The following is a 27836-nucleotide window of genomic DNA, read 5'->3' as shown; positions in this document are numbered from 1 at the left end:
ACACTGTAGAGGAGGTTTACATACATGCACATACACAAGTTTTCTCCACTCTTGTCTCTGCTGTTAATGAGCACTGATCCATTCAGGGTAGTTGTAGGCTGAGCAGCGGGGAGTTGAGTTGAGAAAGGCCCTGTGTATCAGTATGTACACAATGACACCCTTTCATATTTGTTCTTCTGTTTGAATGTGATGGTTGTGTATTAAAGGCTGTGCTTCACATGGGCCAAACTTGTTGGCTGAGGGTGCGGTAGATTTTCATTTTCTTTTTACAATAGATCTATTCTCTGTTGTGTGAGCATCTATATTATAACAAAGCTAGTGAAAGTGGGGACATGAACATGGCAGCCAGACTGCCTATCAATACAGCCTACTGTAGTACAGTCAGCATTATACTGAAGGCATAGAAAACAGCAAAAGGGAGCATGAAGGAGTGTGAAGTGAGGGGATAAGTTGGGAGGGAGTTGGCAGTGTGTCAAGAGACTCTTGAGCTCTGCTCGGTGCAGAGCTGACGCACTAAAGCCCAGAGAGAGGGGAGGGGCAACAGAGAAACTGACAGCAGTGGCCAGATGGAGCCCTATTTGTTTTGAAGTAGCTGACTGCTGCTGAGAGCAGGACAGCCTGCCGTATGAGCGGAAAAGCACATCACACCCAGTCTGGACAACAACAGCACAGAAAACCACTGTTTTCTGCTTATGTGGACAGGTCTTCTATTGTAACTTTGCTGCTCAGTGTGGAGGCACTCTATGCAGCTCAAGGTCAGGACGATCCAGCAGAAGCCTCAGGGAACCGTCCCATCTGGATCTTGGGACCCGCAGAGGCAGGTGGGCATAAGTTTCCCTGTTGTAGCTCCCAGCCTCGATATAGGGACAATATGCAGGGCTATAGGACTCTGAAGAGGATGTGAGGCCTGGACTACTGTCAGTAGCTCCCACGACAGCATCGGTTCTCCCAACCTGATCTGTGTCGGAGACGAAGGGAATGGGCCCAGTCTCACTGCAGGAGGAGAGAGAGCTGGAGAGAGAGCCCACGGAGGAGATGGAGAGCTACCGCTACCTTTTGCAGGCTGGCTCTCAGCTAGAGAGCACTCTGCAGCGTGAGTACACACCATGCCGACAGTCCTCATTTAACCTCTGGTAGCCTTTAGCAGGCTTTTGAACATAATCCTGTATCTGCTCTGAAACTATTTTCTATTACTACATTTCTTAGCACAGTTCAGCAGACATAAAACTGAAACGCTTTGTAGCAGAAGTCCATTTAGTTTGATTGACAGTGTTCATTTGTAACTTCTGAGAACCATTACAGGAGGTAATGGGAGAACTGCACCCTGCATCTTTGGTTAGTCGGTATTATAGATGTGCAAGTTCCTGCAGCTTTGCTCCAACAGTGGGCCATTGCAGGGATTATGTCAGCTATTTTAAGCCATCACTGATGGATATATTTTTATCCATAGTAATGATTTGTAGCCTGAATATCTGTAGATTGTGGATTGTAGATCAGTGTGGGACAGTGATGGAAGAAAAATACATGCTTTTGATGTCAACTAACCCATTCGAAAGAAGAAATAGAATGTTCAGAATGTACATAATGCAGCTTTCATTATTCAGGTTATGTTGTTGTGTCATTACAAGGCTATTAAACTTTCAAATGTATAACACTTTAACACTAAAAGGTTATGGTCTTTTGTATGCAATAATGTATAAAATAATAACAGATTATTTTCCAAAAGACTGATGCAATTTTGAAAAGCTTCAATAACAACATTACCCTCATCATTTGTCAGTCATCATTCTGAAGGTGTATTTTGCAAATGGCAGAAAAAAATTAAGGTAATGGACAGAAATACCGCCTGATGTGACTGACAGCTCCATGGAGAAGCCTCCTCCAGAGGCTAATGTGATTCTGTTGGGATCTTGGCAGCCTTGAGTTATTGTTTAATTGATGGGCCTTTGCCTTTTTATGTCTCCAGTGGGTTCATTGTACCTGGGCTATGGTGTGTAGGTAACAGACACAGCAGGGAAAAGGCCACGCTGAGTTTCTATTTATACAAGGTGAAGTGTGTTTATCCTTTACATAGTTCACCTATTCCCCTTTCTCGTCTACACCTGCAGAATATACCGTAATTCTCAATATTGCATTAAATCGCTCGTGCTCCAATGTACTTCCCATAAGTGTATGAGCCTTCTTTGGCTCATTTAAATAATGTGAGCATTTCAAAGTAAACCTTCATTATACACAATACTCATGACACAGGGCCTTATGACTGTGTTGTTAGACACCCAATGTACTCTACTGGTGTTGTAAACAGGACAACACCAAAAATAACATTTAGATTGTACTCCAATGGGTTAAAGTCTGTGTAAACAAGTATTCCAGCTGGTACAGTATACCATGAACTAATATATAATAATAAATATAATTTTCTCTACGCTGACAGCAGTATGGTAGATACCACACATTCTGATAAAATTATAAGACAGAAAGCCAAATGAATCATTATAAATCACTAAACACTACAAAGGCTGAAATTTTAACTTCTTCAATTTCTTACTTTTCAAATGACAATTCAACGATTTGTGTCTCTTACACTTCAACTGACAGTTTAACCTCTTTCAGTGCTTACCAATTAATTTACTTTTTTTCATGGCTGAGACATCGGCTGACATTTCAGTTGCTTTCATGGCTTAGACATCGACTGACATTTTAGCTGCTTTCATTTCTTACGTTTCAGCTGACAGTTTAACTGCTTTCAGCACTAACTCTTCAAGTACTTTCAGGACCTCTATACAAACTGATAATTCAACTGCCTACAGGGCTTAAATGTGAAACTGAAATTTCAAATGCTTCCAGAAATGGCACAACTCCTTTCAATGCTTAAACTTCAACAGACACTTCAAACCCTTTCAGTGTTTCAACTATTATTATGTTTCTACTAGTATTTTCTATAGAAAATGTAGCCTTTTCTAGCTTACTCTGCAGCAGTGTGGTAGATAAACAGTCTGATTGTTTTATAATATAGAAAGCCATGTGAATCATGGTAAATCACTAAACACAACAAGCTAGCAGCCCATAGCACAGGAAAAGCAAACATTTTCCTCCACAAAATATTGTGTTCTATTAGTCTCAAATATCACTACAAAAACTACCAAATTTCTTCGAACCAAATACCCACATTACTGTGAGACCAAAGAGCACAGGTCACAGGTGCCCAAAAGTGTGAACACTGAAGGCATGGGGGCTGCCCAGCCAAAGATATGTGAGGCTATTGTCTAGGGTTTACCATCTAGGTCTTTCTGGTCTAAAACCAATCTAGTTTTCATGTAGAATACACAATTTTCTTCTACCATTTTCTATCAGAATGCAGCCAGCCACCAGTCTAATCCCCTTGAGCCTTGAAAGCTTTGTTTAGCAAAATATCTCATGACCTAAAAGCAGTATGAGGCCAGGCCTCTGTGTACTATGAAAGCGTTTTTATGTGTAAGAGGGGATTTCTTGCTCTGAAGGGATTACATGTGTCCGCTTTTTGGTTTCTCTACAAAATCAGACTGAATACAACATCCATGCTGGGTATGTGTACTCTCTACACTTAAACCAGCCTCTTTTTGCTGTCATTCTGTGTGATTCATGAAGATTTATTGTACTATGTGAGTGAGGTGTGGCATTGTGCCATCAATTGATCTGCCAGTATAGAAAATTATATTAAAAGATAATTGGCTGTTTTTCTGTGCAGATGTCATGTTCAAACAGCCTCAATATGTTTGGGTTGAACATTTTGCCAAACTATTCATATTAACGTCTTACGGTGCCTATAAAATGTATACACACCCCTTTGACTCTTTAGACACCCCTCAATTTGTAGATTTCTTTTCAGTTTGACATAAAAGTCTTTATTTCCTGCCGATCATTGTCAAAAAGCCTAATAAAATCCCTTGTGATTCAGTGTTGTAAAAGAATAAAAAATGAAAAAGTACAGGGGTGTGAATGCTTTTTATAGGAGCTGTATGTAATGAAATCAGTGTAGATAGTTATCACTATTTGGACAACAGAGATAAGCTCCCTGCCTTCAGCTTTGTATGCAGACTGGAAGGATTGGTCTGAGTCTGGATCTGTTTGACTGGTGGCAAATCTCTGTTTCCATCCACACTTGCAAACATTCCTCTTTCTCTGTGTGTAAGAACAGAGGAGGAAACAAAGGTTATTTGACTTTGGCCTGCACACACTATCCTGCATGTCACCTGGAAAGGTCATGACAAAAGCTCAAAGAGAACCAAATCATTTCCTAAATTAAATGTCATCTAATAAGCACACTGGGATTTGTTTATTTCTAAATATTTTAAGTATTGTATGAACTTTGATTACCTTTAACTCTTAAACATGTGTGCGTATAAGTGAGTTATTTATGCTAAACAGTGCTTTATAATTTTCCTTTAGTTGTGCACCATCAGGCATGAGGCATGATTGACAGAATACAAGGCATTTCATCTGGCAGTGTCCTTAAATGAATTGAATCATGGGGTGGGCTAGTAGTCGGGCATGGTGAAGGGTGAGTACAGTATTTCCACAAACTGGCAAGTTTATTAACAACGTTGCAGTTTGCAGCACAGGCTGCCCTTCCTTTGATCAAATGCAGTAGAGATCTGCAGTGTGTGCTTGTTTATCCATTGCTTGTTTTTTTTTTTTAACATCAACTTAAGTACAGTCAGAACTGCTCTATTAATTTGTTTATCAGATTTTGTCATTGTCATCACCAAGAATCATGTACTGTTCTACATCTCACTAGCTCACACATTGTTTTATAGAAATAATTCACAGCATGACTGTATATTGCAGTTACATGTTAACAACACGACATTACATCTGTTCATGTAAGACCTGTCTCGACCTTCTGAAGGTCTTGTGACACAGGGTATAAATGGTTATATAACTATTCCAGTGTGACGGTAACTTTACCCTGCATGTGTGCTCAGTCCAGCCATTGGTCCTTCTCTGGCACGGCTTGGCTCAGCTCTTCTCTGTTACAGACACACATCAAATATTCAGCAGGTACCAGCAGAGCTCATTGCTTGCTCCCTGACAGCCTGACGGACACTATTACTGCAGTAGACGCATTGGAAAATAACAATTCCTCTCTCTCTCTCTGTTTCTTTTGCCCTCTCATTTTTTTTTTTTTACTGTGTTTTTCTATTATGTTAACCAGGACCAAGAAGTACGACCACATCACACCTGTTTTAGCCTCTTTACATTGGCTCCCTGTTTGTTTTAGGATTGATTTTAAGATCTTGTTGATTACTTTTAAGGCTCTTCATGGCCTGGCTCCAGACTATATTTTAGACCATGTAATCCATAATGAACCTTCATGTGGTTTGAGATCTTCGGGCAAGGGTCTCCTGTCTGTTCCTGAGTCCAGGATGAAACCTAAGGGGGACAGAGCTTTTGCTATCAGGGTCCCGAGGCTCTGGAACAACTTGCCCGAAGAAATTAGGTTGTCTGAGTCAGTTTCTTCGTTTAAGTCTCTTCTCAAAACACATTTTTATTGGAAAGCATATCCTGATTTTACCTCAACTGGTTGTTTATTTCATTGCTTTTGTGTATTTTATTTCACATCATTCACTGTGGTTTGTTATTTCTCTTGTTGTGAAGCACTTTGTACTTTGTTTTGATAAGTGCTCTATAAATAAAGTTTTATTATTATTATTATTATTTCTCTGTTCCAATTCATTTTAATGTTTCTATCCATTAAGGATGAGGAAATAATGATTTGTGAGCAAATTTACTCCCTGTTGATCTGCTGAACAGGGGCAGAGACATTTAGTTTAGTATGGTTTTAATAAGTTCGTGCCTCAGTACTGTTTAATTTTCCTTCCTATGTCTATTGTTTATAATTGTAATTGTTTGAAGAGAAAAGAAAGTTATACTCTATGTCTCACTGTATTTAATGATGTAGTATATGAACTTGTATTAAAAAGACATTGTTAATGTCTCAAAATGTTTTTCAAAGAGGCTGTCCCTTGACTGAAAGGTCATAGCTTCATTAAATCTACTGTAAATGTGATATGAGCATATGTAAACAGTCTAAACATGATACACAGGTCAGTGTCTCTGCCTTCTACATATCTGGTTGAATGATTCCTGCTGCACCAAATGCAGATGTATGAACTGCACTGACTGTGTGCATTTATTGGCCTCTCAGACTAGAACACCAAGCATGAGACACCGGGCCATCTGCCAGTAAACTTACAACACTACATCAACATCAATTCAGATGTACAGTATATAAGCTAATGTGTTTTAATGATGTCATTGTCTTACTTTCACCAGATGCAGGGTTTACATCAGCCACAGTAAGGCAGCATATACAGTTACAGTGTCTGCTGAGTATTATCAGTTAAGAATGGCATGAAGCATCTCTATTTTCAGATTAAAGCTGATAGGGGTGAGTTGCTATATTTAAAGGTGAGCACTTTCATGTCAAAACTTCAGTAGAAAAAGCTTCAGTGTGTTTGTTACAATGAAAACATTATTTAGGCCATCAAAGTGACTAAAAGCCATGCAAAATAAACTCTTAGACAATTGTTTTGCGGGTTTTAGAGACTATGAAAGATGGAAATAATGCCAGATTCACAATATTATTATTTTATGTGGACATGACAATGTTTTGAGCTGTGATGGTCATCTTCCGGATGGTTAGGTTTTTACAGATTTCCATCGTTGAAGAAGTAGACGACATCTGTGCATAAAACAGCACTGTGCATCAACTGATTATTTTAATTTAAGTAATATATGGTTTATAGTGGAGAACCTCAGTTTTCCATTACACTCAAGCCTTAGTTGTTTATAATTTGTGTATCTTCTTCCAGAGGTTACTGTTCCTGTAAGCATGAAGGAGGTGGGAGGCTACATAGAAAAACAGGTGGCATACCTGTCAGGTGAGGCCTTGTTCAGTCATTTCCTAAGAATTATAGTGCGTCCTGTATCAGCTACTTTTGGTTTGATCTGAATCTCTGTTCCATCCTCACCAGTTTTAAGCAACCAGTTACTCACTTCCCACAATATTTAACACTCTAAAAGCATATCTAGACATATTTGTAATTGATTGCTTATATCTTTTTCCCCAGGGGGTCGTGGGGAAGACTCCAGTGTCATTGTCACCCTCCCAGAATACTCAGCTTTCAGTGACATTCCTGAGGAAGCTTTAGCCAAAGTCTTTACATACCTCACTCTCATCCCTCGGTGCGTTCTCCTTCATCTATTCCTGTCTGAGTCACCCTCTCCCTTTCTGCAGTGCACCAAAAGCCCAGCGCTTGTATTCTGAGCACAGCTGGCCTTCACTGCTCCTCAGCTCACTGTGTCAAATGTCCTACTGATGCCCTCTATGTTCAAACCTCACTCTCCCAAGAGATTAGGAAAGTTTAAATTGGATCCTTTTTCCCTCATTTGCCATTGCAGTGAATTTAAAATGATAAAGAACTAATGTATGCAGTTGTAAAGCACCTATAAATGACATGAATTTACAGCTAGGCACAATTTAACTAATCTACCCGCTCTTGACTGGTTATCCTTTCTCATTTTCCTGTTTCATAGCTTTAAATCACCAAATCCTCAATGATCGCACAGAATGACATTACAACTATGTGCAATTGCCTAATTTGTCTTACAGAACGAGGCAACCCGGAGTAAAATTTATCATCATTTTAGACCGAAGACTGGATACATGGGCCTCTATCAAAACTGCACTTGCCAGGATAGCAGTGAGTTTCATATTTCATGTTTCTTTTCATCAGTGCCATTTGTATCTAATCAATATTCCTACTAGAAAGTTTCGACTTCATGTATATGACAAATAGCTGCAACATGGCTGTGCCTATAGGCTGCTGTTTTATTTATGAGTTGCTGTCCATGGTGCTATAAACCTGAGCAACATCCAGACAGCACCCATAAGATCAAACCACTATTTTTGCACAAAATCAAAGGGGGTTTCAGTTTGGTGTATACTTCCATGTGATGTGTAGTTTGAAGAGTAGCTTAAACATTCTGTCTGTACTAAATGTCCCATTGCATATTGCTGCAAATATATGACTAAGCAAAAAATGGTGTGATGACGCGGGGTGCTGATTAGAGGAAAAGATGAGGAGGAAGGCGGGCGGGAGGGAAACATTGCAGTCAGCGCTGCCACCCTCCGTCTGAGAGGCAGCAGGCAGCAGCAGCGCTGCGGCTGTGGTCAGGCGGCCGGAGGGAGCTGCATACCTTAGCTTGGCACCGATTTCCATCCATACATTTAACCGAGATGGCTTCTAACACCATGACAGATTGCTTTTACCGGCGGGGAATACCGAAGATCCGTCGGAGCCCGGTAACAAGCTGCTGAGTAGTTTTATTTCGTCTGAAGAGTTTAGGGTGAAGCTTTTGGGCAGGCAGGATGAATGCGGCAGTGGCACCGGCTGTGGCTGCTGGGGGGGTGTAGCACTGCGGTTCAGCGCGCGCTTCTGCTTCGTCATGCGATTGGCTGTGTGTGAAACCTTGAATGAAACCTAATCAGACTGATGTGTGGCTTTTTAATGCATGTTTATCCGGAAATCAGAAGCCTGGGTTGTCGACCCCCATGGTCGAGTAAGGACAGATGAATGTCAGAAGTTGCGCCACATGCAAATAGGGTACATGCATTATCCGGATATTTCAAGAAATGACAAAATAGGCAACTCCTGCTGCAGAGCTGGCTTTTGCATCACGTGCAAGTCCTTGTCGAACTGAGAAACTATAGATACAATATCAAATTCAATTCTTTTACTTATTTTTTTTTACAATAGGGCATGCCACAGTAGTTATTTACAGTTCTCATTACACCTACATAAAGCTTGACTAGACATATACTGTTGTAATTTAACCTGTGTCTTGAGTATACTGCAGAAACTGAGCAGAAATTCCTACAGTCAGGCAACAACCTCAAACGACCTGAAGATGAAATACAGCATATGACATGTGTGTAAATGGTGTAGTGACTGAACCTTGAATGCATTAGGCTGACAGTAATCGCCTGAGTGACAGAATGGTTGAGACCTGCAGACTCTCTTGTCAGATGTGGAGGATAAGAGCCTGTTAATGCTTTTTTCCCTCAGCTCTCATCTCTTCCTGTGCCAGTGTGCGTACAGACATAGTTATGTCTATGTTGCACTGTGTGAAAGTGCAGATGTCGGAAAAGCCGATATGTTTGGTGTGTGCATCACAGTGAGCTGAAACACAAAGTTTTTGTTTTATACTGAGTTCTCCTCCATATGCAGCATCATCAATATGACAGTGAACTTTTCCCTCTTCAAGGCTTCCTTTCCTGGGAACCTCCACCTGGTTTTGGTGCTCCGACCCACCAGCTTCTTCCACCGCACTGTTACTGATATTGGTTTTCGCTTCAGCCAAGAGGACTTCATGCTCAAGATGCCAGTAAGGCAGCTCCTCCTCAGTTACCAAACATGTCCCACATCACAACAAGGTACAGCTCGTTCTTGTTACAACACCTGATCTCCATGACTCAAATGTTCTGTGGTGGACGCAGCCAAGAACACATGTTGATTTCAGTTTTAACTTTTGAAACAAATATTATGATAAAGCGGGTTATCCTAGGATGTTTCTAATATAAGTATCGACTGTAAAAATCTGATGTTAGTCATGCCATTTCCAGACACTGTGATGATTATGAACAACCTTGTTAACATGCCAGTGATTCTAATGGCCCTTAATTCTGGTGCCAATCATACCTCCTCCAGTGTGGCAAAGGGACCAAACAATTTTTCCTATTAAAAGAAAATTATGTATTTTAAAAACACTAGGTAATGCTATACATTAAATTCAAGGAAAAATGAAACATGGCACTCTTAAATTTTGCACTAAATTTGCTAAAAGTACAAAGTGTTCCTTGTGAGGTCTCAGATTTTGTCTGCACCTTTAGGTGGTGATGCTGAGCTCTGTCACAGACCTGCTGCGCTACATCGATGAGAACCAGCTGACTTCAGAGTTTGGAGGCACTTTGGACTATTGTCACAGTGACTGGATTGTTTTACGAACAGTAAGCTACAAATCAATTCTGAAACACACTGGGACCAAACAATAAACTGTATCATCGTTCATCATCTTCCTGTTATTTTCTTTTAGTTTCTGAGGTTCACTGCTATGACTGAGCCAATTTTTTATTTTTTTTTTTTACCAGTTTGATAAAGCTGCTGCTGGAGATTCTGCATATATGAACATGAAATATAAAATACACAAGAAAATGCACCTATTCCACAAAGTTCCGCTGAGTTTTCAAACCTGTCCAGTGTGATGTTTACATGCACTTGGATGGTTGTGCTGTGTGTCCCTCCTTTACCCTGGATACTGACAGGTCTTGGTACCTTGTTGCTGTCAGAAATCCACTAAGGGCTCTGTATCTTAAGGACATTAAGCTGCAGATTGTTCACCATTCACTACACAAATTGTTTCTACAGTTTCATACATTATCTACGCACCGGTAATACAGTGTTCTTGTATTTTTCATCCACTGCAGGCTATTGAAAGTTTTGCTGTAACAGTCAAAGACATTGCACAGATGCTACAGGGCTTTGGCACCGAGCTGGCAGAGGCGGAGCTGCCTGATGAGGGGAAAGCCATTGAGTATCTCCTCGAGTCTCACACTGACAAGTACAGGAAACTCAAAGTAAGGTTTTTAAATGTTTTCATATAAGATGCATTTGTTAATATTACTACAATGATATTAAGCTTTGATTCTTTCTGCAAAAAGATCTATTCGTATTTTATAAAATACTATTTTGAGTGCTGCTCATTTATGATGTAAATGTTCTTCTTTTTGACAGGATGCAATCAGGTCAGTGTCAAAGGAGGGTCGCCATCTTCTAGCAAGCCTAGAGACCTCTGGGAAGGATGATGACTCCCAGTGGGATGTCAGGCTGGACTGGGAGACGGTACAGAGGTAAGACATCTTCAAGCAACCTTCTTCTTTCTTGTACTTCATCATTTCTTTGATTAGTTGCTAAAAAGTGTATTTGAAAGTCAAATTGTGTTCTACCACTGAAGCAGCTGGCCTCTTTGGTTCTTACATTTGTTTTCTTATAGTCAAAGTGTAAACCTCAAATGCTTAACTGAGCAGCTTTACGGTGGAAACAAATTAAATCTATGGCCCTCTAAGTCCCTTTGTTTTTTAGGCTTCTTGCCCAGCTCAGAGACATGGAGTCAGCCTTCGATGGCTTCTTTGAGAAGCATCATCTGAAACTCCATCAGTACCTGCAGTTGCTCAGATATGAGCAAAGCTTTCAGGAGGTAGGGATTCCATATATTTGTCATGTGTCTATATATATATGTTTGTTTATGTGTGTTTATGTCTGCATGCATGCCCGTATTTGCATACTGCCCCTTACGGAAGTTTTTATTGGACGTTTAGTTGTAAGCCACAGAAGGCAATCCACAAATGTGTACCATGACCTACAAATATCTCACTATGCACAAACATGTATATTTGCATTTGTGCTGTGCAAAGTCATATCCACAAAAAAACAGAGCGATTTGCAAATATGCATAACTTACTCTGTAAAAACGTATTTTAACTTCACATAAAAATGATAGAGGTTTTACAAACGTAACTAGTTTCACCACAACAAATACATGTAAAGTGATAAGTGACAAGTGCAAACGCACTGCAACTTAAGAAAACACAAGCAAATAGACAAAACACAAACAAATTAAGAAAACATCTTCTTTAATTTGACAACACATGCGCATCATTTAGAAAACACGCTGCAAATACAAAACGACAACGGAAGTGTTTCCAGAGGACGCTAAAAAGGTTTGTGACTCACGAAGTCGGGTCCGCATCCGTTCATTGTTTTTCTGTTATTTTGTTTTGTAGGCTAGTTTGTAAAGCATTGAAACTGAAAATTAAGGTAAATTTGAAGGAATTTGAAAAAAACATGTTGGAAAACTACGGATGATGGACTGTAGCCTGTTATGAACGTTGGAGTGACCAAATGCACATACATAGCATTTCCTAGGTTAATTTCTGTCATAAACACTAAATCTCCTTGAAAATCATTCAAATTACTGATAGAATTTCACTTTTTTGCTCTGCAAGGTCTTGCAAGGTACATGCAGCGGTCACTTTTAGCGCATGCTCAGAGTAGAGCAGTAGCAGAACTCACAACGTAAACTTGGATGATACACGGACCCGACTTCAGTAACTTCATGAGTCACAAAAATAAACTGTATAAAACAAACCGTGGCAACAAGCGTGTTCAGCATTTTTTTTAGTTTTCTCTGGAAAAACTTCCTCAGTCGTTTTGTGTGTTTTGTGTTGTCAAATTGATGAAGATGTTTTCTTAATTTGCTTGTGTTTTGTCTATTTGCATGTGTTTTCTTAAGTTGCAGTGCGTTTGCCCTTGTCGGCCACCAAATGAAATAGGTTTTACAGATGGAAATAATTTCACCAGCTCATATGAGGGAATCTCGCCACCTGCTGGTGTCGCTAGTAACTGCACCTCACATTGCGGATTCCTCTTTACAGATCTGCTGCGGTACGAATTGGACACAATTCCACAAATAAATAGGAGGGAAGTCACAAATGTCACGTGGCCCACAAACTGACAGGACGCAGTCTACAAATGTGCAAAACCCGTTTCACATGTAAAAATGGATCCACAAATGCGTAAATATGACTTTACATGTATTTGTTGTGGTGAAACTATTTACGTTTGTAAAACCTCTATCATTTTTATGTGAAATTTAAATACGTTTTTACAGAGTAAGTTATGCATATTTGCAAAATGCTCTGTGTTTTTGTGGATATGACTTTACACAGCACAAATACAAATATACATGTTTGTGCATAGTGAGATATTTGTAGGTCATGGTACACATTTGTGGATTGCCTTCTGTGGCTTACAACTAATAAAGTCCAATAAAAACTTCCATACCCCCGAGGGTAACAGCTTTTCATTTTGGGCACTTCATGAGATATCTTCTTGTGCAATCCTCAGGCTCAAGTTTTAATGTGGGTGGTAATGCCTCTAGGAGCCACCAGGTTGTCTTTAGACTGGTGTTTTTCTTTTTAGTCTATGTATGTCTGACGGTGTGTGTTTTCTGTTTAGATGGAGTTGTGTCTGGGGCATCTGATGGCTCAGGAGAGGGAACTGCCCATATCTGTCGACACTCTGGCTCAAACAGAACAGGCTCTCAAAAGGTTGGACAGTCTGGAATCAAATGCACAGGTCGGTGTTTCTCAATTAGACTGCCAATAACAGCTCTTATTTACTAGCTTTGTATACCAGATGGGTTTGCCACAAATACAAACTGTACATATAGTGGGCGCCAGAGGACTGGAAGGCCTCAGTGATCAGTGTGTCGAAACAAAAATGGACTCCTTCCTTCTTGTGTGTCTTCGTTGGTTCTATCAGGAAGTGATGGCTCGAGCTCAGATCATCATCCTTCACGGACACCAGCTATCAGCCGGTCACCACTACGCTGTGGCTCTTATTATGCAGCGCTGCAATGAGCTTCGCCACTACTGTGATACACTCAATGCTGCTCTCAAGACCAAACACACTCGTCTTCTGCAAACTCACCAGCTGCTGCTTTGTCTTGGACAGGTAATGAGACATGTGCATCTACACACACATCAATCGGAACACACAAACTTCTTTATGGTGACACACATGTGTTCTCCTCCTTCAGGCCCAAACTTGGTGCGATGATGGAGCATATCTGCTGGCCAATCAGCTGGTAGAAAAGTTCCAGACTAAGGAGGGGGCCCAGGCTGCTTTGAGGGACATTGAGAGGTTCCTGGAGGGGGCGCCGTCTATGCTGAGCTCAGGACCTGACATCCTGGCCATCGAGTATGAGGCTATCATCACACCTCAGCTGCAGGTCAGTGACCACAACATACATTTTTTATGTGAAAATAATTCAATACATCCAATGACCTTGTTGCCATCATTTCACTTTTTTCAGTATCAGTACTATTTCTGGATTGTACATCACAATTGAATATCCTTTCTCTGTGTCCGTCTCTCTCTCTCTGTTAGCCCCAGATAGGGGAAACGTTTGAGAAGCATGCAGCAGTGCGGCAGATGATCCAGAACCGACAGGCTTGTCTAAGGAAGCTGGCTGACAAACATGTGCGACCGGTCCAACTGGTGGCCCCAAGGCCTGAAAATCCACCACGCTCCAAGTCCCCGCTTTTTTCCCCCAAGCATGGTACAATACAGACACACACACACACATGCACAATCATCTCTCAAAAGAAAGAATCATTGTTGAATTAGAGATTTTGTCAGCTCATGTATACACACTTGAAAGAATGATCTTTGTTACAGTCGATTAAACAGCTTTTGTCTTTAGCTAGCTGCCCTAGTTTGCAGCATATACAGTAGGCTTGCTACAAATAAACTAACTCCCTACCCACCCTCCCCTGATTCCCAGGCCCAGTATGGGGTCTCGTCCCAGCCCTTATGGCCTGGCACCAATCCCTCTCCCCCTTGCATCTAGGCACCATGGCTACATTAACACATCACAGGGTCCCACTGAGTAGGCCAAAGGTGTTCCTGAATGGGCTTTGGGGTTAGCAGGCCACCTTTACAAACAAGCTGTAACAAGGGTGGAAGGTATAATCAGTCCACTGGGAAATACCCGACTGTTCTATTAGTCAGGATAGCTGCTATAGAACCATATGTGGTTCATATACATTAAAGAACCTTTCATCTCCTTCTGTGTCTCAAGGGTGGTTGCACAAAGCTAACCATATAGAGTGGTACCCAATTAGTACTATATGCGTTATCTGGTGTGTTTCTTTTTATTTTAATTTATCTATTGTGCCACTGAATATGTCTCCATCCATTGAGTGAGTGAAAGTAAAAGGATTTTTTCTATGTCCTTCATTCATGTCTTTAAGGTTTTGTTCTCCATGATATGAAGTCATACTAATGAGAGTAATAACAAGAAAGAGAATGAAAGCGATTATGAACCCCTCTGAGGCACCCCTCGATACTCGGGATACCAACCATTTAGGAGAGGAGATGAAGGGAAAAGTGGTTAGCTTTGATTGATTTGATTCGGTACATGCATACACGCACGTATGTGCATGCACACACATGCAAGCGTACCACTGATGAATGTAACATGGCACATGCAAGGGCACAAGACTCAGTTGAGCTTGGACGATCATGTAAGGATTCAGCTGCTAGGATCAAAAGGACACTGACAGTTGTGCCAAACGCTGCTTTAGATCTGTACATACTGGTTCTAGGCTGCACCAGGCAACCTATTATCATTGATTACCTCAAATGTCGATCATGGCTGGTTTTATTTTATACTGAGAAATAAAAAAGGTCAAAGGCAGGGCAAGCAAATCCCTTAGAGGCCATGGGATTCACAATGTGCACACGCTCACAAAAAATAATTGTTTCTGATTTAGTGTGGGTTCTTAAATGAGCCATCTCCTCAGTATGCCTTATCACAGCATATGGAAATATACTGTATGTGAATTACGCTCATACACTTTGATGAGCTGCTGTCGCTGCAGCTGATGATCTGGCTTTTACAGGTGATGGTTTGAAGTTCACATTCGACCTCTCTCTGCCCGGGAAGAGAGCATCCCGAAAGAGCCCCAACCCTAGAAAAGTAAGGAAGAAAGAATTCTAAAAAAGCATTTGTTTAATTTATTTATTTCCTTCCACTATCACAGCTGCATTGAACCCCAAAGCAAATTCATTTTACTTTTTTATAATAATTCATTAATATATAAAAAAATAATAATTTTATAATATGTTTTTCCTTACTGTTTCGTCCAATAATTTTGGTTAGTATAATAACATTTTGTCTAAATCCAAATGGAAGAGTCAGTGTTGTTGATCTGTCGTGTGTTCAGATAGAGGTGATTCATGACTACCGGGAGAGCCGGAGCTGTGTGTCGTACAGTCTGGAAGGAGAGGACAGCCCAGATCTCTTGAAGCGGTGAGGAGGAGGCATCGGTCCACACATCTGGCTGTCCTGAGTACTGCTCTTGATACTGTTTAATCTGTGATTCTCTTTGTTCAGTGCTAATGATGCCCTCTGGCTCTCTCTCTGTCTACTTCTGTGTGTGCGTGTGTTTGTGTCACAGTCATGTGATGAGGGAACTCATAGAGACAGAAAGAATCTATGTGGAAGAGCTGCTGTCAGTTCTGCTGGTGAGAAAACACACTTTCCCCCCTCTTTTTTTATGCCACACAAAATTAAAACATGGTTAATTCTTCCACGTGTGTACTGTATGTTTGTTGTTGGTTAAACTATACACACAACTATGTATTTCCTTAAGTGTTTTGCTATGGTTAAATATTGCAGGGTTACAGGGCTGAGATGGACAACCCAGCTCTGTCAGGGCTTCTACCCCCGATCCTGCGCAGCAAGAGAGACATCCTCTTTGGAAATATGCCTGAGATCTACAATTTTCACAGCAGGCAAGTAATTAATGATATCGCACATAGGCCTGTTTAAAATACAAAGACAAGCATGCATGTTAATATGTAAAAGATTCGAAACTCATTGTTGTAAGGAGACAAATATGGTTCAATGTACTGTTTAATGTCTGTTAGCTATATATTGATTGGGTGGTCAATCAGAGTATAGCAGATTTAGGGAGTGATTTTTGTCTTTTACTTTGAGGTGTTAGCTTCTGCAAACATCTCAACAATGTGATGTCTGAGATGAAGGTAACAGGTAAAGGTAAAGCATTTCATTTTAAGAGTTTCAGGGTTGAAGCCTATTTAAACAGAAAATCTGTACCTTGTTTACATGTTCTGTACTCAGGGTTAGCACACCAAGATTTTCTGTCAGAAGTTCTGTTAGCCTTTGGTGCAACCTTCATAAAAGAGTGTTGTTTTTGGTCATTATGTAAGGGAGGCTTATAAGCATTTGTGACTACCATTTAGTTGAACTACAACTAGAGTATTACATTTAATCTCTTTCTGCCCATGGAATTGCAATGTTTAGAAAACTTACCATACTTATCATAAATGCTAATTATTCTGTGTGTTGAAAGCTCACACAGCCAAACATGTATTGAATGTAGTGGTGAATGTAAACATAACTTTTGTTTGTTTAGAAGAAAACTCCACAGAGCACCTTTAACATGGAAAATATACACAGAGTGTGCCATCCTGCTGAGGTTCATGGCTCATTTTGTCAACTGATTTTTAGAGCCAAATACACCATCCTGGCGGGAAATAAGTGTGTGGTACTGAGAGATTAATTGATAGCTACATTGGTTTCTGAGGCGTGAACTTGTGTCAGTGTTATGTGTTATTTATTGCATGGATTGATCGTAGGTAACTTAGATTTACAAATAACAAAATGGCCTGAGGACAAATGACAAATGGCCTGAGGGTGCTGCTTAAACCAAATAAATAAATACAAGTGAAAGAGGACTTCTAACCCAGAGCTTTAACAAGATCTACCTGTCTATAAATACAAGAAATGGAAAAAAAAATTAAACCTCAACTATTGGACCTGTCCCACTCTTACCTGTCCAAAACCAAAAATATTTGAACAGCACCCCTGCTTTAGTGTTTCTAAACATAGGATTTCAGTGTTTGTGTACTTTCACTGGAAAACTAAACCTGGCCGTGTCCCCAGATAGTTTAGCAAGTGCCTCAGTTTCACATTAAAACGAAAGTCTAGTCTAAACAGTAGCTGAGCACTTATCGAACATAGACAGGTCTAGAGACACAGTGGTGTGCTGCTCACATCAAATCCTAAATGCGCAGATGGACAACTTGGCCGAGAATATGTAGCCTGTCTGATGAAATTGCATCCTCTGGATTGGAGAGCTGGACTGGGTGCTTCTCTAATCAGGGTCTTCAGGACAGCAACCAGGAAATGAGATGGGCAGCATCTTGGCATCGAGACCAATCTCACGCACATTCTACTTTACATACACGCAAAGGAGTAGTCATAAGGCAGCCAGTTATTGTATTAAGGCTGATATGTGGGAGGGTATGGGTTAAGATGGTGTTTGTACCTTTGTTTGGCTTTTGATATCTAATTCTTGGCCTATGACCTCTATGGGAATCCAGGGTTTTTCTTCAGGACCTGGAAGGATGCCTGGAGGCTCCTGAAGGTGTGGGTGCTTGTTTTCTGGAGCGGGTGAGATGATATACATGTTTATGTTGTGTAGTTTCTTTATATTTTGATCATTTGTACATAATCTGTTTCCATATTTTTCGAACAGATTTCTCTTTCCTGTCTCTCCAGAAAGAGAGTTTCCAAATGTATGAATGCTACTGTCAGAATAAGCCACGCTCTGAGGCACTGTGGAGACAATTCTCAGACTGTGCCTTCTTTCAGGTCATTTTTGCCATGATTTCACTTTCAATCAGCAATTTTGTCTGATTCATTTACTGTTTTGGTGTCATGCAAGATAGGTTTACAATATTTCAAGTACTGTAAACTTGAATATTTGTTTGATACAAAAATATGTACTTCCACTGTTTTAAACTGAGTCATACCACTAAGTTAGAACAAATGTTGTCATTTCAGTTTTACAATTACAATTAAAAAGCTGTGATCCGTCATTGGCAAACATTACATTCCTTGTGGTTTTATTTGTCTTCCTTGTGAAGGAGTGTCAAAAAAAGCTGGAGCACAAACTGGGCCTGGATTCTTACCTCCTGAAACCAGTCCAACGCCTCACCAAATACCAGCTGCTGCTTAAGGTTAGACAGAGAGTGGTGTCATATCACAAACACACACACAGTCAGCCACCTACATTATGTATGTGACAGAGGCTATTTTATGCTATATTTTCAATGAGATTGGCTTTAAATGCACACTGAGATAATCCAGCAAGCCAGCTCAGCGTCAGATGGAAATCAACAGCAGCAAATGGGCCCAGTTATCACATATCGTTTATACCAGCAAATACAGCAAATAATATCTTTAGTGTATACCTACATTCTCCTCTTAGGCTTCTCTGTATCATTAAAATCCAAATAAAAAAAAAAAATTCAACAGACAAAAGCCCCAAATTTGCTGGCATACCTTAAGTCTGACCACATAATCTGCTGACTGAGCTAATGTCCAAGCATCAACAACACAACCAGTTTCTGAAAACTGTCAGAAATAATTTTCTAAAAAACTGCACACAGTACATGTGTTTGATAATTCTGGATAATGAAGCAATTGATTCAGATTTACTTTACCTCTAGTTGTTTATTATAAGTCTTTACCACTAGAGTGCACTGTTTTAGCTGCTGGATTTATGTGTGGTTTTGCACGAATTTGTGTGTGCATGTATTTGCCTACATGCCTGTTCTTTTGTTTGTGTGTTCAGGAATTACTGAAATACAGTACTGATTGCGAGGGGACTTCTGAACTGCACTTGGCACTAACAGCAATGCTGGACCTGCTCAAATCAGTCAATGACTCTATGCATCAGATAGCCATCACAGGATATGAGGTGAACCAAATCTGTTCAGTGTTTGACTGATAACAACTGAACACTCTGAATTAATATGGGATAATTGTGCAAATATATTTCCAACAAAGGCTTACACATAAATTACTCTGTCCATTATATGCAGGGTGACATTTGCGAGCTGGGCCGCGTGTTGATGCAGGGTTCTTTCAGTGTGTGGATCAGCCATAAGAAAGGTCCCACACGCATGAAGGAGCTGGCTCGCTTCAAACCAATGCAGAGACACCTCTTCTTGTACGAGAGAGCTCTGCTTTTCTGCAAGCGGAGGGAGGAGCATGGAGACAGCTGCGACAAGACCCCCTCGTACAGCTTCAAGCACTGTCTCAAGGTTCGTCTGTGTCTTTGTTTGTGTGCGTCTTAGAGGAATACGTTGGCTTTTTTTTAAACATTGGTTAAAATATGTTATATATATGTTAAAATATGTTTTGACCTTGAATACCAAAATCAAACAAATGTTTTTAGTGGATTACTTATTCCAGTAAGCATATATGTTGAGTGACAAGTGGTGTCTCAAGTATGAGGAAATGACATCTTGTGGCAGCTCTAAAGCAAATTCTAAGTAATTTTTAAATGTAGCCATGATTGTCAGTTTTGTGAGGAGGTTGGTAAAATGAATAGAAATTATCATGAGGATTATTATCTACAGACTACTTTTATGGATAAAAGTCTCTCTTCTACATAAACAAACTATATTTACTTCCTGCCATTTATTTGCGTGTCAGAATGCTAAGTCTATAATGTATGCACTACTGTATGTAGTTTCCATAGCATACAGTATACAATACTAAATGTTCTACAGTGCAACCTTTGACTTAGATAGATTACAGTTATGCAACACTACACCTGTCAAAATGATGATGATTGTGTGTCCAAAAACTTACTTTACTGCTCACTATAGAGTAAACTATTGGGTATTTATTATGTAGACAACAGTGAATGAATATACAAGAAAGTAATTTTGAACACAGCCATTGTAGAGTAAAAAAAACCCCACAATGCTCTGGATAGACTGACGGTGGTTTCCTACCTGAAATACTTCCAAAAAATAGAGTTACCGTAACACTAAGAACTTAATATGACAAGTGATTTATTACATTGGTTGCAGTTAATCACATATTATCCCTGTCACTATCTATAACATGATCTATATGTTTTAGCGCTAAATAATGAAGTGAATGATCTACTGGAGACACATAGATGATATTGGTGTCTGTGCTGTTGTTTTTTAACACTTGTAAGTTGCCCAGCTGGCCACAGAACCTGGTGTATTCCTGTAAGACTTCTTTTGTTGTATTTGTTGTATGTGTTGATGTGCGGAGGGTGTCATAGCTGGTGTCTCACCGACAGCTGCTGCTGCTCTTGATTTATTATTGAGGATGTGGGGAGGAAGCAGTCACACAGCGGAGGTGTGTGAATGTGAATGTGAATGTTTGTGCCCTGACAGGACAGATGTGTTACATGATGTAAGTCTGATGTGCTGTTTGTGCTGCTCGTCCTAATGCTGTGTGTGTGTGTGTGTCGGTGTAAACAGTGTATGTCTCTTGGCAGATGACTGCTGTGGGGATCACCGAGAATGTCAAGGGAGATGTGAAGAAGTTTGAGATCTGGTACAGTGGCAGGGAGGAAGTGTATGTGGTTCAGGTAAGTTTAATGCTAGCATTTTCAGTAGTTTATATAGTACCTCGCTGATAATTTAGCCCTTTCTTACTTATACTGTAGCTTTAAACCCTTTCAACTAGAATTGTGATTGATGTTTTTAACAATTTGCTGACATTTAATAGATGAATAATTCATTGTAAATACGGCAAATAGAGGCCTAACAGAAGAAATGGCAACATTGTAGCTAGATAGAAACATATACAGAATGTTGTAATCCACTAACCGTGTGTTGTAATGTTTCTGTTGTCTCTCAGGCTCCTACAGTGGAAGTGAAGATGGCCTGGCTCAATGAGCTTCGCAGAATCCTGACAAACCAGCAGAAGCTGCTTAGAGGTCTGAGAACAATTAAAGATAATATGGGACAGAGAATCTAAGTGCAAAGGTCCACTTACTAACTTCGGAGCTTTGAACTGCTTCTCACGGCCCCAGAGAGCATGAGCTGTGGTTCAAAGCTCTGAAATTGTAAGTGGAGGTTTGTACTTTGATTCTCTTCACCATATACTGTTAGTTACAGTAGATATATTGATGGATAGTCTTTATTGTCCCAGGAATGAAATTTGTTTTTACAATCATGAACAAACAATGTTCATGTCTCACAAGAAAAACATACAAATACGGTGGACATATGGTCATGTATACACATGCCCATTCCTGTATCCCCACACATACTTGCATGAACGAATACACACGCTCACATATAAATACACATATCTATACGTAATATTCAGTGAGGTATTTTATTTAGGGCTGCTTTGGTAGAAGTGACAAAACTCCTGCCAAAGCGGGCCCTCCTCCATTTTAAAGTCCTGGTTTCTACACCTGTAACGTGACGTTTGGATTGAGGGGGTTATCTGTGTCACCAGTAAAGAATGAACATACATGCTGGAAAATAAAGTTAATATTTAATTTAAATATTAATCAACTGAAAAGGAAATTCTTCTTTCTACCCCCTCACATTACCTCCTTTCTCTGCTCACAGATGAAGCATATCAACATGGCCAAATGGTTGGACACATGCAGATTTCTCCACCACTCTCTGAGAGGTCAGTGCCTATGGTTGTTTACAGTTACAGTATTTACAGTGGTGTGTTAAGCACATGACTGTAGGCTATAGTTTCACAAACAGACAAACACACAGGTATATATGCAAAACACACACATGCACTACTATCTGCATTTGCGGAGTTTTCATATCTGATCACAGCTTGAGTGAATGTGACGATATCATTTCACGTTGCCCTCGTAGAGGCTTTGTGTGTAGCGGTGTGTGAGAACGGGCGCAGACCCCACTCTGTCCACTGCTGTCTGGTTGCCTATCCCCACTCCTCCCATCCCCCACCTGCAGGGGCATGCGGCCGTCCAGAGGGGTTCCCAGGGGCTGTCTGCCGGGGCTGGACTTTGTCTCGCTGTCGGCTGATGTGTTTCTGTGCCTGCGTCCCCGGAGCCCCCGTCCCCGAAGCCCCCGGCAACGGCCCCGGCCACGCCCCCACCACCGCCACTGACCTACCCTAACGCTCAGTGGTAAACTCAGCCTGGCCCAGCCTGATTAACCTCACCTCGCCCTGGCATGACCCACCTGGCCCAGCTTGGGGACCAAAAACCCAGGGCTCCTGTGTTTGCATACTGATCGTCACCTGCACCCCCTTTTTATAGTCTCCATTCTGGTTCATAACTGACCCCCCACACTCCTTTGCCGCGTCGAGAGGCCTGTGTCTTAGCAGCTCCATGGCATTTCTAACATGGTATCTAAAAACAATTGCTCTTATTTCTGCATCTCAAACTTGCTATTTTGCATGTAATGCAAAGGGCGAACAAAAAGAAGAGTTTTGATTTTCATTCCATGAATTTTCTTAATTTCCTCATTTCCGGTTTTTAAGATGGGGCTCGTTTTTTTGAGATCTAATCAAGGTATTGTAGAATTTGCTTTCCAGAAACATTCTTACTCAGCATCTAATAATGGAGTGACCAAATCTCTAAATTTGGATCTTGATAAATCGAGACCAGATCTTCCCAGGTGTGAACACCGTGTCAGTGGTCTGTGTTTCCTACTTCGCACTTTTACAGAGAAGCTTGCACATGGCTGTTCTGTGTTCTGTCTTGTTGTCTGGCTGGTGCCTGAATGGTCATAGCTGTGTGAGAAACAAAAGGACAGAGTTGTTCCTTGACACTGATCTGGGGCCAGCTATACTGTTGGAGGTATGGATCAGATTCAGGAAGTGAGAGCTGACCCTAGATTGTGTGGCTGAGGATAACATCTATCCTGAGAGTGTCTGCTGACTGTGTTCAGCGTTTGGTGACGCGTGTTGTTTTGTGTTGTTCCCTCAGCAATCAGCAGAGGGCGTCGGTGAGCTCAGAGGACACTGAGTCAGGGAGGAGCAGTCCAGACCCCCAGCCTCACTCCCCTAAACACCAGCACAACCGCAGGAGTGAGTAAATCTTGTCCACACATATTTATGCCATAATCAAGTAGATACTTAGTAACTGAATCACAGAAAGTGTTATGGGAATTGATGCAAATCATACTTGCTTTGCACAGTATTGTACTGCTGTTGCTGATTGTCTTCATAATCTCTAACTGATGTAGAAATTTGACTTGTCCCTCCTCAGCAGTTCAGGTGTACTTTGACCTGAAGAACCAGGTACATCGAGGAATTTGGGGGAAAAAGGTCCAACTACTGAGATTAGCTTTTGATTCTACGTTCTTGTTAATTTCCCAGTAAGTGACAAGGGGTCTTTATCATGTCGATATAGTTACTAAGTATCTACATGGTGCCTTTAAGGTGTAGTGTTTGGATAAATGCATTCATCAGTACCTGTAACAGCTTATGCAATGTGTGTGTCTCAGGTTGGCCCGGAGCTCATCACTCGGTAGACATCTGTGAGGGTCTGGAGGAGTGGCCTGGAGGTCGGGACACCTTCCACCCATCTGACACAGAGGAGGAGGTTTTGGTGCAACTGGTGAGAGCCAATACATTAGATACAATACATCAAATGATAAACAATAAGACTCTCTCGCCTTTTTTAGACCTGTGTGTATTATATCTTTGCCTACTTAATCTGCTAAAAATGACATAGAATTATATTCCTTGTAGAGGATATCTGTTGGTATTAACAACTATCACAGTTCTGAATGGAGCATAAAATAGAGGTCCGTATTAGTGACCATGAAAGTGCTCAAAAGAACAAAAGAACGGATTTTCGACCTGTAATATCACTATAACTATAACTGACTCTATATATATATATATATATATATATATATATATATACACATTTTACTATTTATATATTTTTACATGGACATTGATAAACATCAGTGTAAATGTGCGAGTGTTTGCCAAAAGGCTAACTATCAACTTTTCTCCATTGGCCTGATGCTCAATTAGCCATTAAAACAACAATAAAACAAAAAACATGTAAAATCATAACAGGTAAAAAAAAAGTAGGCAAAAACATCAGACATGTTCTTTCATTTGAAAGTGCTGAGAAATGAGTCGATGCTTTTGTGTTAAGAGCAGGGAGCACTTTAATTCAGTGTTGGTCTTTTGTCATTGGCTACCTATCAGGTACTCTACATGGCCCCTAACCACTGTATATTTCTGAGTTGTCTCTCAGGTCAGCAAACTAATGTCTACTGGCTGTTCCCAGAGTCAAGTCAGCATGCATTTGCTGTCTTTGCATCTCTTATCACCAGGTCATCCAATTCAATTGAAGCACTTTCTTTAAGACACTTTTCTGAACTGATGTTTTTGCCCTTTTGTTTTATGTTATTTGTGTTTTAATTCTATTGTGTGGTTCTTGTGTCTGCTACTATCCTGGCTGTTTGACATTTTGTGCATAATTTATTATGAAGCACTTTGTAACTTTTGATTTGAAAATTTCCACATCAAATCTTAACTATATAAATAAATCTTTACTTACTTTGTTCTTGAAACTTTTCCTTCTGTGTTAGTCTCCAGGCAGATACATGGCTTTGGCTGATTGTCTTCAAAATGGACCAGACAGCATCACCATCAAATGTGGAGATGTCATCCAACTGCAGTGTGAAAACAAGGGACGCTGGTGAGTTTTCAGCCTGTCAGCACACATGATGTGAGGTAAACCAGTCTGTCAGGGTGGCTTAGTGATCAGCCAAACTAATCCCAAATGTTAAAGGGTACAATGTATGGCAAAAGTAGCTATATGAAGAGTGAAGAATCTGAATCCCTGCTTAGCTAAATGTAAAAGCAAATGTAAAGCTAAACCTGGTAACAACGTTTATTTATCTAATTTCTCCCCTCTTTTTTCATCTCTCATCTCCTCTTTCCTCACTTTTCTTCATCCTTCAGGCTGGTGAAAAATCTGAGTCGACGACAGGAGGGCTTTATAACAGCTGCCAGCCTGCAGATGATTATAGGAGACAGCAGTCGAGGACACTCCTCCAGACTAGGGGGTAAAGAAAAGACATAGGCTTCCAAGATGTCAATATAATGTTGAGCCACAGTATATCTTTACTTTGATTTTCTTTTTAAAAGTCTGTATATTTTCTTGTAGACCCAGGGAACCTGAAGGTGAGAAAGCTCAGCTCCCCATAGCGAAGAAAGCAAAGAATGTGAATCTAATATTTACCTGTGGATGGTGAACAGACAGAAGGAACAGATTGAGCCATAGCTGTCTCATAACTGGTCAGCCACCCACTCACTCCCCGGTCTGCTTCCTTCAGCACAATTCAATCATTAAAGAGAAAAATATGGGAATCTACAGACTGGATTTTCTTCCAGGTCTTGACTGATGATCTCCTGGGTCAGTGTTTTCTGATAGTGAAGGGTGTGCTGATGCACCAGCGCAAAGGCTCAGGAACTGTTTAGCCCTCTTGGACAATCAACAGCCGATCCCCAGATCCTGATTGGTCTTCCTCTTTTCTGACTGGTGATGGGTTCCTTGTCCTTCTGGCGCTCCATCTGCAACACACATATAGTCAGGATATGAGGTTGCTGCTGCAGCAGTGAGTCATTTCACAATCTGTGGACATTTTTCAACCCTTCCTCATTCCAGCTAGTACTTGAGATCATAGTATCTCCGAGTGTGTGTTCCTGTTTGTCTCAGTGTGTGCTGGATGGATGGTAGTCCAGGATTTGCCTGAAACATTTCTTAAAGCAGAGACTTTTGTACATATACAGTATAATTTTTAACATTTATTGTACCTCAGTGTTTCATTTTTGTGTAATTATTTGACATTTTCCATTGAACTACATCATTGTATTTTTCTTACATTTCATTCCTTAAGGCACCATTCTTCTGTACAAATCTAGGAGTTAAAATGCCAAAATGTGCCATGCCATAATGCCTTTTTTATTCCTGCTCTTTTGGAGTCTCTTGTATGTAATGTTTGCAAAATCAAATACTCTGTTATTGCTTCAACTGGACCTCACAAATATTCAACTGGCACTTTAATGAGGTGGATGGACAACAGAGACAAAAAATCCACCTATTGTCTGAATGCTTTGCTTGCCGCTTTACCTCTCTTACTGTGTATTTCCTCTTATTCATGCTGTTTCTTTCCTTTGTTTATTCTTGAATGTATGATGTGTTAGGGAGGCAGGGGAGACATACCCCCCTGCGTGCAGGCAGCAGTTGACGTGTCAGTGATGGTAATGTAAGACACAGGCGGACATGATGAAGATTGATGCTGGTGTATTCCACAGTGTGTGCGGTAGACGAATGAGAGACGCACGCCGCAGAGCACCAAACACTGTCATTCTCCTCAGGATCTTTTGGGAGCCGACTGTCAGTCACAGCGTAGAGAAGGGAGAACGAGGCAGAGTAAAAGAAAAAAGTAAGAGAAAGAGAGAGATTATGCTCTGTGTGCCCCTTCATCACGGAGGCAGATTGTTTCCTCCTCACCATTACAGCTCAGTTAATCTTGGGTTCCCCATTAAAAGGGATCATACAGCCAACATGAAATATACCCTCTGTGTCGAACGCTTAATTAAATATTGATTGCAGACTTATATGAATTTACCACATCAAATCGAGGCCCCAGTCGGAGGGCTGCCTTTGATACGCTGTGTTTGATATGGAAATGAGTCTAGAAAGCAGCAGGGGCCGCTGCACACTACACATTTCTCATGTTGTTAATTTATTTATTTTGCTGTCATGTTGTTCCTCATATTGTGAGCTATCTGTGCACCCCGGAAAGAAATTACGTCTCCATATATTTACAGGAGGTATGCTTGACTGCACATCAAACCCCCTTTTTTTCCCTTTTTGAGTTTATGACAAAATCAAATGGTTACTTTGTAATTTTAATCCAAAATGCTGCAGATTTTGCACAGATTTTCCAGGTTGAAAAACAAAAAAACCCTGCTTGAAATATTACGTATCCTGATGAGCCAAGTAGCCTAAGCTTGTTGCTGAATGTTTCTTTTAAGATAAAAATGCATGGCAACTGAACAATGAGCAGGTTTGTATTGTTACACAGTCACTGTTCTAAACTGGCTTTTTTTTGTACAGCTTCAGTTCTGTGAAGAAATAATCAAATAAAAACTATTTATTGCAATAATTTTGTTTTGTTTTGGTAGTTAAAATAATTCAATATTTGTTGTTTTAACAGTGACATGTAAAAATTAAGAATGCCCTTTTTCATACACCCTGATTTAATCTATTATTTCTGTATTCTTCTTTTAATGGAAGCCAACCTAAATAAAACCGCAGACTTTTC

At 40.5% G+C, this 27836-nt stretch overlaps 1 protein-coding gene across 7 annotated transcripts; it reads left to right on the top strand.

The window, feature by feature from the left end:
* Positions 1-479: 479 nt before the first annotated feature.
* mcf2a (MCF.2 cell line derived transforming sequence a) lies at positions 480-27836 on the top strand. Of its 7 annotated transcripts, XM_044204480.1 has the most exons (30): positions 500-1093; positions 6855-6923; positions 7113-7227; positions 7655-7745; positions 9310-9429; positions 9935-10051; positions 10529-10678; positions 10836-10951; positions 11184-11298; positions 13119-13238; positions 13425-13616; positions 13702-13893; positions 14052-14223; positions 15569-15645; positions 15893-15978; positions 16127-16193; positions 16348-16463; positions 18078-18147; positions 18256-18348; positions 18624-18716; positions 19334-19459; positions 19584-19805; positions 21026-21118; positions 21391-21469; positions 22116-22179; positions 23462-23562; positions 23982-24094; positions 25089-25198; positions 25465-25568; positions 25670-27836. In XM_044204480.1, the coding sequence occupies exons 1-30, from the start codon at positions 979-981 to the stop codon at positions 25708-25710; spliced, it is 3339 nt and encodes a 1112-aa protein (XP_044060415.1). In that variant the 5' UTR covers positions 500-978; the 3' UTR covers positions 25711-27836. The 7 variants fall into 7 exon arrangements, 5 of the variants coding, with proteins under 5 accessions (XP_044060418.1, XP_044060415.1, XP_044060416.1 ...); XR_006378808.1 differs by lacking the exons at positions 25465-25568; positions 25670-27836 and adding an exon at positions 23747-23852 and having other exon boundaries at positions 485-1093; positions 25089-25124; XR_006378807.1 differs by lacking the exons at positions 25465-25568; positions 25670-27836 and adding an exon at positions 23744-23852 and having other exon boundaries at positions 485-1093; positions 25089-25124.

The sequence above is a fragment of the Siniperca chuatsi genome, linkage group LG8 (assembly GCF_020085105.1).
Source record: "Siniperca chuatsi isolate FFG_IHB_CAS linkage group LG8, ASM2008510v1, whole genome shotgun sequence".
Classification (NCBI taxonomy): domain Eukaryota; kingdom Metazoa; phylum Chordata; class Actinopteri; order Centrarchiformes; family Sinipercidae; genus Siniperca; species Siniperca chuatsi.
The sequence above is the reverse complement of the archived record's forward strand: the minus strand, read 5'-3'. Positions and strand labels throughout refer to the sequence as shown.